Consider the following 17,437-nt stretch of genomic DNA (forward strand, 5'->3'; position numbering starts at 1 on the left):
CAAAATAATATTCCTGTGGAATCATGACCCTGATTAGTAAAGGGGTAACTGCACTCCCTTCTTCATCTTCATTGGTCCCCATGGGTTTACACTAACAATAAATTTGTTTCATTCTTTGAAGATGAAAGGTGCTATAAAGTGCACTTTATTAAAACCACTATAAAGACTTGTTATTTTTGCTTATATACCTGCTGAGTGATGGTTTCCAGAACAGTACCCCCTGAACACATACACTCACTTTACCTTCTGGTTTGGAGAATTCCTCTTAAAATGTAAGCCACTTTTCCAGCTTTTGGTGTACAGCTTCTTCTTTGCTTCAGGACTATAGAACAGCCTTTCTATAACCCAGAAAGCTGGGTGGGGATACATGTTTCCTGTAAGGTAGAAGTGATAGAGAGTCTTATTAGACCCAAGTGATCCAGCAGACCAGGTTCATAGCCAGATGCTGGTCTTGACTCTTGTCTAGGCCAGGAACTGGTGGGTTTGGGTTCAGATATGGCAGTGCCCAATTCTCACCATCTTTGACCCCAATTAAATCTCCCATGATGATTCTAGTGATGATTCCTTGCCCTGCATGTTGCCTTTCCTTACAGAGGAAAAGTCCTGAGAAACCTGCAGGATCATTTTTTAACATCTACTGAAAAATTTCTTCCCTCTTTTTCCCCTTTGGTGCAGAATCTCTGAATCACTGTTTCCCAAAACAGCGTCCCAAAACTCACATGGGCTTATTCTTTTGAGATTGATGACAAAAATGTTGGTGCTAGCAAAAGAACAGTCCAGCTTCCTATTTCACCTACCATAGCATAAATCTACAGTCACAAGGGTTTTCAGAAAAGGATGCTCTCCCCAGGTATACCTTTAAAAGTAGGACTCTTCCTACCAAAATTGTTTGCTTCACATTTTCAGTCTCTCACTGTATAGATGGCAGGAGTGTGACTTCTCAGAAGCACTCAATACCCTTAGATAAAGACTGTTCAAATTACTAATTGTAAGCCTACCTAATTTTCTCCTCATTTAACAGCTCTATTATTTGTTTCAATTTCTGTGAGCCTTAACCTCCCAGATAGCTTCTCAGACTGCATTTGCTAACCACCTTCACAAACCAAGTATTCCACCTATGCCTAGAGAGCCTTTTCCCTCAACAGAAAAAGAAACAAACAGTAATAATAATAATTTTTTAAAAAGCCAAAACAAAATGAAACCACAGATCAAGACTCAACATGAAGAAGAAAGGATTCAGGGAAAAATCACAGTTATCTAGTACTGTATGCAGTAATTAAGTAAGAGAATAAAAATAAACTTTTACTTCAGCCACAAACATATAAAAAATAAACTGGAATAATCAGTTACATATCTCAGTTTGTGTTCTTGTGCAGTGCAAAGCATGTCCAGAATCTGGTGAATGACAGCACCTGATAGTCATAAATTCCTGCCTCGATTACCTTTGCAACCTGGTTGATATTTTTGCAGATATATCTTTCAAAATATTAACTGATGACTATTAACAACCTGACTGCTTGTGATCAGAGTAATAAAACTGTTTATGACTGTTCCTATTGCCTCTTATTTGGCAGTCCAGAGAAGTGACCACAGCCTCTATCTTCCATCACCTCTGCCCCTTTTCTAGGCTGCTAAGAAGTTTTAGAGATTAAACCTGTTGCTATGACAATCCTAATTCTTATAACTTGGCTTCCAAAATCCCTGTTCTTGCCTAAGTTTCTGTCAAGAAGAAAGCTTAGAAAAATCACACAGAAAACTCTTACAAACTAAAGGCAGGCAGAGACTTTTCTTGTAGTGAGTGTCTCTTGTAGCTCTGTGCCTCACCTCCTGCCAAGGCTATGTTTGGAAAGGACACTCCTTTCCTTTCCACCAGAGTGGTTCCTTTGGAAACACAGACTTGAACAGGGAATGCAGTAAATTACCAGATATCTCAGCTGTCTTGCCTCTTCCTTCCACCCTCTTATTCTTTTTAATGGCTTGCCAATGTGAAGATATTTTCATGAGACAGTAAACAAAGGGGTCTCATGTCCCCTAGCAGATTTCCTTTATTGAGGTCGTTGGGTATCCCATTTTAAGGCCAAGAAAATAGCTGATCCAAAACAAACTCAGATCCACAGGGATGGTCACAAAATGGAAACAAGGTTCTCTAAGTTCCAGGCATTACTGAGCACTTCCCAGAGTGTTGCTGTTAACAAGAAACATAAATAGGTGGCAAGTTTTACAAGTATATTAACATATTAAAGTCATATACTTAATTCAGCTGTACAGAATTCAGTTCTGTACTGCTAAAGAAATGAAAATAGGAGGTTTTATCTATTGCAGAAAAAGAAAAAAAGATAAGAAAATAAGCATCTTCAACAGTTAGTTTACTCCTATCTTTAGTAACCCTGCCACAAACCAATCAGAGTACATAGGACAGGACTGTAGGATAAAACACATGGAAATGTAAGAGAATAGATGAGGATGATTTTACTTTATATATTTATATTGTTATATGTACACACACACCCATAGTACATATGCAGACTGAAGTTCTATACACATACATACACACACAGGTATTTCCTTTCCATCTTTTGCCCTAAATTCAATCCTGTTTTTAAATGCATAGCCCACACACAGCTCCCACAGACACCAAGTGACAGTGCTCATCTCTGAGCTAAAACTAGATTATTTAGAACATCTTAGGCATGAAGCCCAGCTTCATTTTTGATACTACTTTAAATTTAATGTTTACGCTATGTGAATATTGATGATCTTAAACAAATTTAAAGAAAAGCACAGGGTTTGTTTTGGATTCCTGAACAAACATTTTTCAAGATGTACATCAGTATATATGGTTCCATATTTTACAGAACATCCATCCCACCATGAGCTGCACATCAGGGCAGAGAGGGAGGGTAGAAGGAGTCTAGGCCTTTCTTCTTGAAAGTAAACTTTTACATACACAAAGATGACCTGCATCATAACTTCTGTGTTAAATCTTGTAATGTGTTTTTAAAATTGGTACTTTAGAAACAAAAAGAACAAATAAAAGAAACAGGCTTGCAAAAATTAGTATTTTCCACTGTCCTCTCCCAAACTGTTACAGAATGTAAATCTTGTTTGGGAAATATAGAGAGAAGTCATAGGTCCCACTCACACACCTGTAATATTAACATAGCTTACTTTCATTTGCTCTGTGTTTTCCTCATATTAAAAATGAAAGCACAAAAAATAATATCCACTGTAGCCTTACCTCACACATCCATCCACTTACTTCAGCTCCTCCATGGTAATAACACTCGCAAACGTGCCCTCTGTGCTCTCAGGTCACGCACACTTGCTACTCAATTGCAGGTCATTAAGCTGCACACCTGCAGTGCCTTAACTCGTGCTTTACTCAGCTCTGAACCACCCCCAGCAAGAGTGACATCATTCACTCCTCACACTCTCATTAAATGTTGTCTTCTTCCCACAATACTCTGTGCCAACTTCCCTGATGAATCCAACCTGCAATACTCAGCAGCTAACTGAAGATCAACTATTTATTATACCAGCTACACATAAATATGTAATTATTTAGAAGGAATAAAAAAAGGTAATTTCCAGCTTAGGTGATGTGGCTGAGCATTGCCTTGAATCAGGATCAATCTGTAGGCAACCACATGTCACTAAGCACTTAAATGTGTGAAGAAAATGCCAGAACCATTTAAAGCTTTTTCTCCTCACTAAACACCATTTTAACTAAAAATACTTACTATGGGGACAGGATTTCCATATGAATATTGTGACTTTTAAATGCTGTCTGTATTTAGAGTCTCTGAGAGACACATGCAGTTTATGTACCACCTGTATGTGCAGAAAGAAATGGAGTAAAAACTTAATTTAACACAAAGTTAAAGCTGCCCACCAGCTAAAGTACCCTTGGTGCAGAAAAAAGGTTTTGCTGTGGATACCTTTAGCATCACTCGGGTTTTTTGAGATTTCTGTTTGCAAATGGTTTCATGGCCTGTTCCATGGAAGTAAATTCCAGCCATAAATGAGACTGCAGGCAGAGATCCTCCCTTATCATGGAGGATTCCTTCTTATGACCTTCCATCAATAGGCCTGAATTTATCTGTGATGTAACACCACTGGTGTTAATACTACATGAAGGATCAATTTCCCTTACATAATTTGTTTCATTTTTTAAAGCCAAGGAGGCCAGGTCAGCCACTCTGAAAGAGTAAACCACCTTATTTCCATTTCCACCTGCAATTCAGAGCCAACTACTTAGTCCCACTATCTCTAATGGTGGGTTAGATGCTGTTAGATGCATTTTATGGTCAATGCAGGATGATATTCTAGTGAAGGATGTTGGCACTAAAATAGTCACAACCAGTTCAAAACTGGATTCAGATTACCTGAGGGTGGGGTACTGGGGATTAAAGGTATCCAGAACCTTCTCCAGCCTGAGGATATGAATAGTGGTTGATTAAGAGGCAGGAGGTGGTGATGGCCTGTATATTGCCCACAGCACTTCAGATGTAACTTTTCTAGGGGGTTAATGATGATCAACAGTTCTCATCCCTCACAGATAGCAGGTAGCTGTGCAGGGCTGTGTTAGAGGCTAGGTTTTAGGCATGGTACACAATACTGCCCTTAATGTCCTGAGAGCTACCATTTCTGAGTCAGCCAGAGGCTGGGGTGCAGTAAATCCAGAAGCTGTCCCTCCTGTGATATATATTCCCTTTACTTTCCATCCTGTGTGCCTGACCTTCATGCCCACAGAACTGCTTTTGAAAAGCAGTGCAAGGGTCCATGGCTTCCATGCTCCATTTTACATGGGACATGATTTATGAGTAGAAATCTTTCAAAATGAAATTTCAGATGCATTTCCTTCACTGACAGATTGGCAAACACCTTATGAATGACAATTCAAGTGCCAAATTCCCTGCCAGTGATCAACAGATTTTATCAAGCTTTTATAGTCTTCAAAAGCAAATTCCACAGTACTTGTTCTAACTTATTAACTTGCTATTAGAAAATATCATTGAATGAGCAATATTTGCTACAATGCCACGCACACAAACTATCTACAATACCTGCAAATGAATGATATCTTCTTCTGATCTAAAACCACATATTCCTTATTATATTCTTGGTAGAATGGGGAAAGTTACTTAGCTACAAAACACCACAAATCCTCTGCACCGTGTAAACGGTCTCATTTTATGCACTGACTTTCTTCACATCTGTGCAAATAAAGCCATTGTTACAAGCACAAAGAGCTGTGGCATACAATACATGCAGCTATGAAACCATGAGTGCTGCTATGTGTTGAGTCTTTAAATGGAAGTGGCACATCTGCTTTTGGCATAGGAGTGTAAATCAATCCAAGATGTTTATTAAAGAGTCAGTAACAACCTGTCCACACACTCTTTCTTCCATCCAGCCTTGGGTTTGTCCTTGCTTTGTTATTTTCCTGGCAGTTAAACATGGGCTCTGTACACTGAAAGTATGTGGTGTTTCTTCACGTACGGATAACATAACATGTCACGTAATATTGAACAAGTATGTGATGCAGAATGGTTTGGACAAAAATGCGAGCCAAAATGAGGTGGGGAGGAAAGGGTAAGTACAAACAGCTACAGAACAGTGACTGAAAGGTTTGTTGCTCTGCAATAAGGCAACTGTGTTTCCTAATGCCTTTTGAATTAATGAGACCTAGATTTGATTTCACGTTCCAGCTCTTGGCAATTAATGAGCAATATTTGCAATAGTGAAGGATGGTGAATATTTTCTTAGGGAAGTCAATAACTGACTTTGCATTTGCTGAAGGTATTTATATCACTGGGATTTCTACCACTAGGTCCACCTGAGCAGGCCTGGTGGGAGTACAAGCCTTTCAGCTCTTGCATAGGTTGACCAGCAGGAAAGTCAACATAATACTGGCACTGGCCAATACTGACACTGCAAACTGGCCCTTTTTGTGAGCAATTGCTGGTGTATTTGGCACAAACTGTAACATGTTCCTTTCCCAGGGACTGAGGAGCTCTAGGATTTGCTGCAGAACAGCAGTCCAAGGGCAGCAGTACCTTTTGTGGGCAGCCTGCTTGTGGGCTATCTGTACATAGCAGCACCTAAAAGATTGGACCTCAGGATGAAGGCAATGGCTCTGGGTCTGACAGTGGAACCTGAGCCATGCAGTGCTCCTTCCCCTTCCATCAAAGGATGCACAGGAAAGCACCCTAGGAAAGGGAATCATCAACAACTAGGCAGGAGGAGCAACCCATTCTGTGTCCCAGTGAAGGGTCTACTTTGTAGCATGTCTGAGGAACCAGAAGTATGAAGAAAAATATAATGGATGTTGCATTCTTGACTTCCATGTGGGGAGATCATAACAGTGATGTTGCTCTTCAAATGCATTGAAGGAAACAAGATGTCCTGTCAGATACTAAAGGGAGGCTCATCCCTTGGAAGGAAAATATCTCTTTCATATGATGGCAGTGGAAAACCACTGTTTTAAGAGATAAGATTGAAAAACAGACTGTTTGATGGGAAATGGTTCAGGAAGGCTTGTTGTGCAGAAGAGGGAATAGAGGCTGCTGGAAGTGTGCCACCCAGTGTTTTATACTTGCACATTTAATTGACTAGACTGAACAAACATCTTCTGCAATTGTTCATATCTTCTTTGTTAAAATGGTCAGGATATGTTAAAAGGCTGGATTCCACATGCATGTTTCAGTGATAATGAAAACATCATTATCACTGTTACCTACCAGCTCTGTCCCAAAAGTGTCTAAGATTGCTGTAAATTTGTTAATTGGGTTCTTTTCATCTGTAGCTGAAATTCAGATGAAGTAGATTTGCTCAGCAATACAAAACATACCGGGACAGAATTTATACAGTGATTTCTACTGCAGGCTGGAATTATCTTGATAAGACTTGTTACAGCATCTTGTTAAAATATTTTAGCCAGGGAAAAAATATTAATTAAATTGAATCAAAATACTGAGGTAGCCCAGAAAAGTTAAAAAAGAAAAAGTAATGCTTTCTCCCATTTATTCCACCCACTCTTGAGTTTCTCCTTTTAATTTAATTTAATTTTATTCCATATGCCTGATAATGGGACTTTGTGGAACTGAACCTTTTGACGTCACTGGGCCAGCTTTTTGGAGAACATCTCGGACAGGTCTCTTCATTTCCATTTCATTTTGTCTTTCTATGGCTGAAACATTGTTATTTAAATGAGTGCTTTCTAGCTCTGATTTTTTAATGCAAATGTGTGCTGCTTCCCTATTGAATTGAAACCATCAATACTTCTTTTTCCCTATGAAAAGCAGGATAAAAAGTAATATTCTCAGGGCTGAAGGTGAGTTTGGGATGTAACTTTTGTGTGAATTTAAGCTAAAAAAGGGAGATACATACAATGGTGAAGTATCAAAATACTGGCTCAATCTTCCTTCTTTCCAAGATATGATTAAAGCAGTTCTGTATATTTCAAAGAACAGCTGATGCAGGGAAGGTGCCAAGACACAGCAGACCAGTCACACTCCCTCAAGGCATTCTGTATAAGCTGCTTAGAGAAGTGCACACAGAAGTGAGACACTACGTGCCTCCAGCAATCTTATGGTGCTCTACACCATCCTTGCTTTTGAAAGTTGTGATGCATTTTAATTAGAAAGTAGGTGTCCTCTCATGTTTAATTTTTTGGAAACTGTATGCCAGGAACCATAGTTTGAACTTACAGGACATCTTAGAGGGAATAGCAAAGAAGGTAAAAAGTCATATATCCTTGGCTCTCTTTAGAGTATACTGCATGCCTGTCTTCAGGCTATTCTTTTAGCTATAATGTCTAGAAATGTAGGGCTTTTTTAAAATCTGTGAATGGGGAAGTTCTTCAGTAATCACATGCCTCCTGGAGCAGGAGCTTTCTGCTCATCACATATTGCATGGTATGAAAAATACCACATCCCATGCCCCCAGCATCAAAAGGGGTGGCAACACCTGAGTTGCATCCATCCCTGGTCTCTGCCTGCCAGAGCAAGAGGCATGTGATGCTGAAGCACGTGGATTGTCTCACCCCTTCTCCCATTGGACAAGCACTCATCTTGCAGCAAAAAATGCCACTGTCCATGCCCAGTAGCACCCATGCCAGCAGTATGAGCAAACAGACCTCAGAGACTGAGCTCTCCTTTTAATCACAGAAGTTGTTGTTTTCTCTCAGTGTCAGTGGTTGTTGTTCCAGCCAAGGCTTTTATATATGTTATTCCTGGACTAACGAAAACTTGAAGTGCTGCTTGCTCTGCAATACCAAATTTATGGATGAGGAGACAACTTCAGCTTGCCAGGTGATAATTTGGCACCCTTATGTCAATGTTAAAATCCCTACAGCTGTAAATATTTATTTGATATGAAATATAGTCCAGCTAACACATTATCATATGAATAAATCTAACCTTAAATAAAACATGTGCTCTCCATCTTTTATGCACTTTATAAAATTCTTGATTCTTGCTCTGTGCATTCTCAGCTTATTACAGCTATTCCAACATATAGCAGTCTGTGGTGTGCCTTGATTTCTTTTCTAATACAACATTCTGCTTCTTGTATGTCATCTCGTACAGCTTTTGCAAAGTTTTGATTTGATAGGACAAGCACAGTGAGGGCATTAGGACCGAGAGAAAGACGCACACATTGCTCTGTATTATGTCTGGCAAAGTGCTTCCTGACTGAGTGCCGTAGTTATGTGTGAAACAAAGTCAGGGACCGACTACTTCTCATCTGTTGATCACAGTTAACTTGAAGCCTCTGAACGGGGGAGAGCTGTCAGATCTGCTTTCTGAGATACAGTGCTTCAATCCAGGCAGCAGTTGGAAACTTTGAAGAAGCAGGATCTACCCTTGAAAGGAACTATGAGAAATGGGATTTCTTTCAACTTAGAATTTTAAAAGGGAAAAAAAATCAAAGCTTTAGCTACTCTTTCAATCAGCAAAGCATGCACTTTCCTAACTAAGCTGGGACTCCGCATAATAAAGGATCTACTTTATCTCACTGGATCCATGCTACATTTTACTACAGTAAGTACAATATTAATAGGAATGTTATAATTTCTTTTTCTGTAAATAGAGAGGAAAGCATGAAATGGCATCAGTGAAATGTGAAGGGAGCAAAAAAATCCTCTTGGCAGATAGTGAAAACCAGGGCTTTTGTGCAACCCGAGGACTGAAATCTGAGGAAGATTCAAGTGATATTTAACATGACCATCTGTATAATTTTGTCACCAACAGTATGTTCTTGAGGAAGAAGTGCAGATATGGATCACGTAAGCTGCAGTTTCTCTTGTTGTTTCTGATGCTGGGGTTTTTACTACTGATGGTTACAACGCTGAATCCACCACCCAGCAACCAGAGCAAGGAAGGGACTTTCCAGCCTGTGGAGTTCAACCCCCGGGAAGGGTATCAGCTGGACTTTGTGGAGACCCAAGAGATGCTGGAAACCCAGGAGGAGAGCCAGCAGTATTACCCTCTGGATGGTCTATCGCCTTTCATCTCCCTGCGGGAGGATGAGTTGATCATGGCCGTCGTGTCGCCCACCGGCAAAAGGAACCACAGCCGGGCCAGGAAGGGCTATCGCGTGGTGAAGCAGCAGGGGAGGCGGCCGGAGGGGAAGGCAGAGGGGGGCCCCGAGTCCCAGCCGCTGTCCCTGCCCCTGCAGGACGGGCAAGGGGCTGCGGCGGGGGAGCGGCCGCTCGGCCTGGAAACGCACGGCTTTAACGAGGTGCTCAGCGAGCGGATCGCGCTGCGCCGGGACCTGCCTGAGGTACGACACCCGTTGTAAGTAAAACACCCTATTTCACTTCTGGGGGAAAACCTGCCTTCTTCCCCGCCGCCGCGTCCCCCCGAACCTCCACTCCTGCAAACCCCGCACCTCTGCTCCTCTAGAGCTCGCGTCTTTCCTATCGAACTCCCGCTCCGGGTCGGGCGCTCCGCTCCTCAGACCAGGGACGCTCCCCGCCTCCTTCGGGAGGTGGTTCAAGCCCTCAGAGCCGGCGGGCGGCAAAGGTGGAGGGGGGCACGGTGCGGGAGGGGCAGCTGGGGCTCGCTGGGTGAGCGGAGCAGAGGCGCGGAGCGAAGAGCCTGTGGGGGCGGTGTGAGCGCTGCCGCGGCCGTCCCGCACCCCCGGCTCGGCCCGGCCCGTCCCCGCTCCGGCCCCGCCGCGCCCTGAGGCCGCGCGGGCGGCAGCGCCCCCTACCGGCGCCCGCGTCACGGCAGGTGCCGGGGGCGGCAGGGCAGGGAGCGCCCCGGGCCCCGCCCTTCTCCGTCCGTCCGTCTGTCCGTCCGTCTGTCTGTCCGGCTGCTAGGCTGCAGAGGGGGAGGGAAGCCGCGCCGGACTGGCGAGCAGGAGAGGCGGCTTTCCTCCTCGGCCAGGCCCCGTCTCAGCCCACCTGCCGGAGCTATGGGGTCACTGGGCTTACAAAGTGATGAATGGGTGAAGAGTTGGAGCTTTCGGCTCTTCCAGAACAAAAGTGACCCGATGGTCACTCATAAAAGTGGAGCCGACTCTGCACTGTTGTGGCCTCACTTTAAACAAATATCGTGTGCAGTTTTGGGCACCACAATATAAGAAAGATATAAAGCTGTAGAGGAGGATAACAAAGGTGGCAGTGGGTGTGGAGGAGAAGCCGTGTGAAGAGTGGCTGAGGTCATTTGGTTTGCTCAGCCTGGAGAAGAGGAGACTGAGGGGAGACCTCATGGCTCTCTGCAGGCTCCTCACAAGGGCAGGAGGAGGGGCGGGCACTGATCTCTTCTCTGTGGTGACCAGTGACAGGACCCGAGGGAATGGCCTAAAGTTGTGTCAGGGGAGGTTTAGGCTGAATATTAGGAAAGGATTCTTCACCCAGAGGATGGTTGGGCACTGGAACATCTGCCCAAGGAGGCAGTCACGGCACTAAGCCTGACAGTTCAAGGAGAGTTTGGACAATGCTCTCAGGCAAATGGTGTGACCCTTAGGGTGTCCTGGGCAGGGCCAGGAGTTGGACTCAATGATCTTTGTGGGTCCTTCCAACTCAGAATATCCTGTGATTCTGTGGCAAGTATTGAAAGGAAACTGCTGGGAGGAAGGAAAGTGGAGATTGGTGTGTCAGACAAGCTCTGCCAACACCACAGCTGCCAGGCCGCCTCTAAAAAATGTTGCATTTGAAGCCCCAGGTGTTATATTTGAAGTCTGGATACTTGAGAGCCAGTTGTCCCAGCAGCCCAGCTCATCACACTTAAAAAGGATCTGAGGTGTATCTACTATCAAGCTGCCCCAGGGAAAGTTCAGGTTGGACATTAGGGGGAATTTCTTCAAAGGAAGGGCAATTAAACATTGGAATTAAATGTCCAGGGAGGTGTGGAGTCACTGAACCTGGAAGTGTTTAAGGAAAGACGGGACATGGCACATAGTGCTTGGCCTTGTTGAGACGGTGATGATCAGAGACTGGACTTGATGATCTCAGAGGTCTTTTCCAACCTAATTGATTCTGTGATATGCTTCCCTTCCCAGAGGGAGCACAAGGAATGTGAGTGGTGTCTTGTCTCCTGTAACAAAAACAATTGTTGTTTTCTCCCAGGACACAGTGGAAAGACATACTGGAAAACATTTTATATCAGACCCAGAATACATTTTTTTCTAGTGTTCATTTTCACACATTTAAAGACAGCTGGCAGCTCTAATTTAAGGGTACAGTCTCAAAGAAAGAGAAATGAAAGAGTGTTTTCTGTACTTATTGACTAGATTCAGTGTTAATTTGGTTAACTCCATTAAATAATGACATGCTAATACTATTTCAGTTATTTTTTGGCATGCTTCACTGCTAACTCTTCAATCTGTGTAATGTTCAAAGGAGGAATGACTACCCTGGTTTACTGTCTTTGGTGGAAAGCCAAAAAACAATTTTACATTGGCAGCTGAAGGGCCATCCAACAAGATACAGCTTTAGTTAATTCTGATCTTGGTAACATTTAAGCCATGGTCTCAGAGCTCCTGGATGGATTTTGCTGTCTCACAAAACATTAGTTACAGCCTAAAGAGTTCTCAACACCACAGCTTACGGAATCCAGAAACCCCAGATGTCAGCATCTGAGGCTAATTTAAATCCAGATCATAAACCTGGAGCAGAATATGTCTAAGCCAGACCTGTCCTTTATGGCACAACACACAAACCACAATGATGATTTTTAGGTGTAGTTTGCTCTGGGGGCCTGGCTCACAACTGTGTCAGTCCAGTTGTACAGCAGTATAAAAAGAGAGCAAACCAGAATCAGATTGTCTGTGTCTCTATTCGGTTTACATCATGTTGTTCAGCACAATGCCTATTATTATTTAATTAGAGGGAAGCCAACCAGTTAGAGATGTTTCAGTGAGTTACCTCCATGGACCCAGTCTCCCTCAGGTCACTTGGAATGGGATGGCAAATACTTCACATAAGAAGCAGCCCATGCTCTGAGGTACCTTCATCCCTCAAAGCCCTTTTTGCTGCTATCAGTTGCTCCAGCTGGGGCTGACACTCTCCTGGGACACCTGAATCAAGCCTGCCATTGTGACTTTTATCCTGGGGGTTCTGCCCAAAAGAAAGGTCTGTTTTCCTCTCTTGGGTTTGAGTGCCAAATGGCAAAAGAAACTCACAAGGTATCTACAAAAGTTTTAAGTTTCATTACCAAAGTATAGCTTCCTCTGGAGTGCTGTTTGGAGCTGAATCTCAATTAAATATTTTCCTGAAGGTGAGTGGGAGTCCCTGTCAGCTCTGCCTTTGCCTTGTCAGAATTGCTCTCTGTTCATTGCTGCATGTGACAATTCCTTGTTTTTCACAAATTAGATTAAATCACTATGTCTCATATCAGTCACAGCCCTGACTTTTCGAAATGCCAATTTATGATAGACAGGCTATGAAACTGCTCCAAATTACAGGGAAGGTATTTTTGTGTACCAGTACCCTTGTGCATTTTTGTGAAGATTAGATATCTATATTGCAAGTCTTTGCCAATCTCCATGGCAACTAAGCACTCGCCACCAAGGTTATGTGTTCAAGTACTGTTATTTTCAATTCTTTTCCAATTAAGATTCACAACAGCTTTATTTTCTTGCTATAACCACAGAACTAGCAGCTAGCTGCTAATAGCTATAGAATGTTTCTGGTTAGAAGCTGACTGGTACCAAAAGGACTGCATTAGATCTTCACTTTTCTTAATTATTTCTCTAGTCTATTGCTTGAAAATACTCACTCCCAAGTCATGAGAATATTCTTTCCTTGATCCTGCTGAAAATGGAAACAATCACCTTATATGAAATTAGGAGGTAACAGTATTGTTGATTACACAAAATTAGTAAACCAAGGACAATATAGATTAATTACAGTGCAAAAATAATCAAGAAAATTTTCCTTCCTATGCAAAAAAAAAAAAATTGAACTATTGAAAAATACAATAAATTATTAAGATTGTCCTAATTTCAAATATGTATTATATAGAATACATATTATTCTACAATATACATATTATTCTACAATATACATACTATTCTATAAAATATTATAAGTGTGCATCTATAATAATCATTTATGTGTATTAAATCATTCAGACTATGGAATCTCTTAAGTGATTAGCAGCTTTGTGTCTGGATAGTGTCTAGCAGCATAGAACCTCAGTCCATGAACGGAAGCACTAAGTAAAACACTAATAAACAGAAATACTAAAATTATATCCCTTACATGAATTTCTGCTGAGTAGCCAATTGTTTAACAACCACTGTAAAATCTGTATAATTATTTGCTTGGCAATACAAAAATGCTGAAATAACAATGGGCTACATTCAGCCAATTGTGTAATTCCTTGAAGAAATTCTTGCTGCTGGAGATTAAATGAGTTAGGACACTGAGTGACTGTTATTTGGAAAATAAAAAGATTTTTTAAATGTGCTTTCTAATGTCAGCAAACTATAGACATAGTCTTTGCATATCTACAATGGGCATTTGAAGGCATTTTCTGGGAAATGTGCACCCTCACACCGGAATAGATGGTTTTCTTATACAGTTTCTGTGAGGATGAATGGGAAGTGTTTGTCATCTTTAAATGTTTGAGTTATTGTGGTGGTTTAACACCAGCTGGGAATTAAACTTCCCCTGTTCCCCTCTGGTGAGGGAGGGACAAAGGGTTGAGATAACAATTTACTGAAAGCCAGCAGCAATGGAGTAAAGAAACACAGTGACAACAGCAATGCTAATAACAAAAGTGTACAGAAAGAGAAGGTGCTTTACACACAGAAGGCATTCACCACCTTGACTTAGCTCTGCATGGCCACTGAGACAAAGATGAGTGGGATGTTCCTGTGTCTTGGCAATGACAGTGGTTATTCCAAAGACAGATGGCAGGGGGGTGTTCCTGTGGCTTGGCAGTGCACTGCAGTTATTCCTGAGACCAAGACAAGATGGTGGGCCCTCTCCTTACCCAGTGCCACATGGCCTCCTGAGACAAAGACAAGATGGCAGACTCTCCCTGCAGGCAGTGTTCCCCAAGCCCAAGACAATGAAAAACAATGAGGAAACAAACCCCCAAAACTGGATTTGCACCATGCCACCTGCTTCCAGACTGCTCTGCTGGTTTGATTGCACACTGGCTCCCAGCTGGGAGTCTCATTCAGCAATGATTCATTTTCATTGGAAAAGCAACCTGTACAAACCTTATAATGAAAATACGTTTTCTTTCTTAAATGTATCTATATTTGTAATCATGGCCCATATAAGGATCCGTGTCATTGCCATAAAGGACTGAGATGTTGGCTTCATTCACTAGGATCTTGGTCAGGTAATCCACATGTATACTGATCTGTTGTGCAGATGAGTTATTTCATTTGTTAGTCTTAATGGTACTGCAATTGTTTGCTCTTTTCTTTCTTACTTGGGAAAATGTGGAAATTAGTGGAAGCTGGCCTGCTTTATCCCTCTCTCTGCTCTAATTATCTTCACTTTTTCTTTACATTCTGGACTGTTTCTGTTTGAGCTCTGTTTTTTGAGGCAGACAGCAGGAAAAAAAAACTATCCCAGAACACAGGAACACTTTCCTCTTTTTGTATTATAATTTGATAATGCTATTCCCATATTTTCCCTTCATATTCCAGTTTTAGATATACCTTAGTACTTTCTTTTTTTAGAAGTGAGTTGAGATCCTAAACTGCTCTCCACCCCTGAAGGTTTAGGTGCTGCTTGCAACTTTGCTCTGAGAAAAATAAGTAGCCATTTGTTCCAGTGGTTCCAGTGTCTTCTTCATTTCACTCATGCAGGTGTCTACAGCAAAAATATGACTCCAGTCTGCCTACTGCTAGTGTCATCATCTGTTTCCATGATGAAGCCTGGTCTACTCTGCTGAGAACTGTGCACAGCATTATGGATACAGCCCCAAAGGCCTTCCTCAAGGATATCATCCTAGTCGACGATCTCAGCCAGCAAGGTAACTCCCATTTCTCTCCATGTGAGTTCTTTTTTCCAAAACTTCAGGGAAGAAACTGTCCTCCTCCAAGAAGTGTGTGAGGAGAGGAGAAGGCAAAGATGACTCCTAGGAAGCGAGCTAAGCACAGCCCAGAGCTGGCTACCAGATTTCACTATCCATCCCTAGAATTCAGCATAGCCTTTCAATTTTTAGATATGTTTCTGTTTTCCCCCCACATCCTTTACAACCACTCTGAACTTTCTTACTTTAAAATAAGATCACAGTATGTAAATCTTAGGATTCCCACTGGACCAGGTCTGCTGTCATAATTTCCAGACTTGGATTTTGGCTGAAGCATAGAGTGGAAAAGTCCACATTGCTGAAGTAATCCAAAGTGCTTGGGAAAGCCAAACACCTGTAGTATCTCACTCTCATCTGTGTATTTTATGAGATGATGAGAGCATCCACCTTTTGCTGAAAACAGGAAAGGAGGCTATTAAGATTCCCACAGGAATAGCCTCATAACTTGTGAATCTCAGTTTCCATTAGTCTCTACTTCCCTTTGACATTATGCTGCTGTAGAAATATTTGAAATGTGGCCTACTTGGCGATTTAAAACAAATGCCCCTGAAACATTTTCCCAGCAAGAAGTAGCATCTCCTACTACCTGTTTCTTTCCTCTAACAGCTTGAATCAAAGCTAAAACATTTCAGTGGCTGTTGTGTTTCTGCCAGGGCCCCTGAAGTCAGCTCTGAGTGAGTACATCTCTAAGCTGGACGGTGTGAAGCTCATCCGGAGCAACAAGAGGCTGGGAGTCATCCGCGGTCGGATGCTGGGAGCCGCACGCGCTGCCGGGGACGTGCTCATCTTCATGGATTCCCACTGCGAGTGCCAGAAGGGCTGGCTGGAGCCCCTCCTGGCCAGGCTCTCCAGCAGCCGGTAAATATCCCTGGCTGTGCTGATTTCTGCTGAAAGGGACCTGCTTGGAAAGTGTTGGGTAGTTTTTGTAATCCTCCCTTGGTTACCGTCTTGCTTTTGGTCACATCCCTTTTATTTTCTACCTTATCAGCATATGCATCACTCTGATATGTGGGAAGCAGGATAGGTCTCATAGCTGATTACCCTCACTTTTACACCCCGTGTAAATTTCAGAATTTGTATCCTGTTAGAGTTTAGAAGCTTTAAAAGGCTTCCTGTTGGTCTGAATTAAAAAGGTTTCAGTCTCAACCTGTTTGTAAATCAGCAGACATCCACCAGAGAAAATTACTGCAAGACTCCATTGTTTTTACTTTTTAGCTGTCTCAGTAATGGAGGCAAGAATAAAATGCTTTGTCCTCCTGAGCCAGTTTGGCTGTGTACCATGTCACCTTTTGGCTGCCATTTCTCTTCCACAGAAAAAGCCCAGACTTCCAGGGCAATCTAAGCAGGTCTAGCTAATCACAGATACTTTCACTGACCCCAAAGTAACAGAGTAAGGTAGAGATTATTATTTCTGAGTATTTAATGTTTAGGGTGGTTCTTGGGCCTGCTTTCTAATGTACAGCTAATCTCATCTATGCTGTCCTTTGAAGACATTAAAACCACTGCAAATGTTTCTAGGCTTACATGTCAGTAAATCTTTTATTAAAGGGACTTTTTGAAAGAAAAAATTGTACATTAACTTGTCACTTGGGAAAAAAATAATTGCTAGAGAGGGTAAAAAAAAAAGATCTTTAAACTCTTACTAGACTGTTAAACACCTTCAAAGGCTCTGGAAGAAGTTCCCAGGCACTGGAAGAAGCTGCTTTTATGGCTTATTATATTTGCTTACAAGAGAATTAATGTGAGCTTCTAGAAATTATTACATCATTTGAATGAAAACATTACGAATACTGAAAGCAAGAGTAATGCTGCCTTAGAATGTTAGGAATATTCTTTTCAAAAAGGTCCTCCTTGGAAAAGCAGATTATTTTTTGTTTGCTGACAAATTAGATGGTTTACTATGAATATACTTCGTGATTCTTCTGCCT

The 17,437-nt window shown here is 42.1% G+C and overlaps 1 protein-coding gene and 1 long non-coding RNA gene across 5 annotated transcripts in view; one reads left to right on the forward strand and one right to left on the reverse strand.

Annotated features, from left to right (window-relative positions):
* The window catches only part of LOC135443849 (uncharacterized), a 112,845-nt gene extending 102,690 nt beyond the window's left edge, over positions 1-10,155 (reverse strand). For 3 of the 4 annotated variants that reach the window (XR_010439124.1, XR_010439125.1, XR_010439122.1), the window contains exons 1-2: positions 3,239-3,297; positions 244-374 (exon numbers count right to left, since the gene is read on the reverse strand). This is a non-coding gene — a long non-coding RNA (uncharacterized LOC135443849). Of the gene's footprint in view, positions 1-243; positions 375-3,238; positions 3,298-9,894 lie in introns of those variants that run through there. The other variant, XR_010439123.1, reaches the window with a different exon arrangement.
* GALNT15 (polypeptide N-acetylgalactosaminyltransferase 15) overlaps positions 8,792-17,437 on the forward strand; it is a 29,685-nt gene continuing 21,039 nt past the window's right edge. Inside the window, exons 1-3 of the mRNA XM_064704580.1 lie at positions 8,792-9,800; positions 15,283-15,449; positions 16,163-16,367. Of these exons, the coding sequence (XP_064560650.1) occupies positions 9,256-9,800; positions 15,283-15,449; positions 16,163-16,367 (917 nt within the window). The 5' untranslated portion in view covers positions 8,792-9,255. The remainder of the gene's footprint in view (positions 9,801-15,282; positions 15,450-16,162; positions 16,368-17,437) is intronic.

The sequence above is a fragment of the Zonotrichia leucophrys genome, chromosome 2 (genome assembly GCF_028769735.1).
Source record: "Zonotrichia leucophrys gambelii isolate GWCS_2022_RI chromosome 2, RI_Zleu_2.0, whole genome shotgun sequence".
NCBI lineage: Eukaryota > Metazoa > Chordata > Aves > Passeriformes > Passerellidae > Zonotrichia > Zonotrichia leucophrys.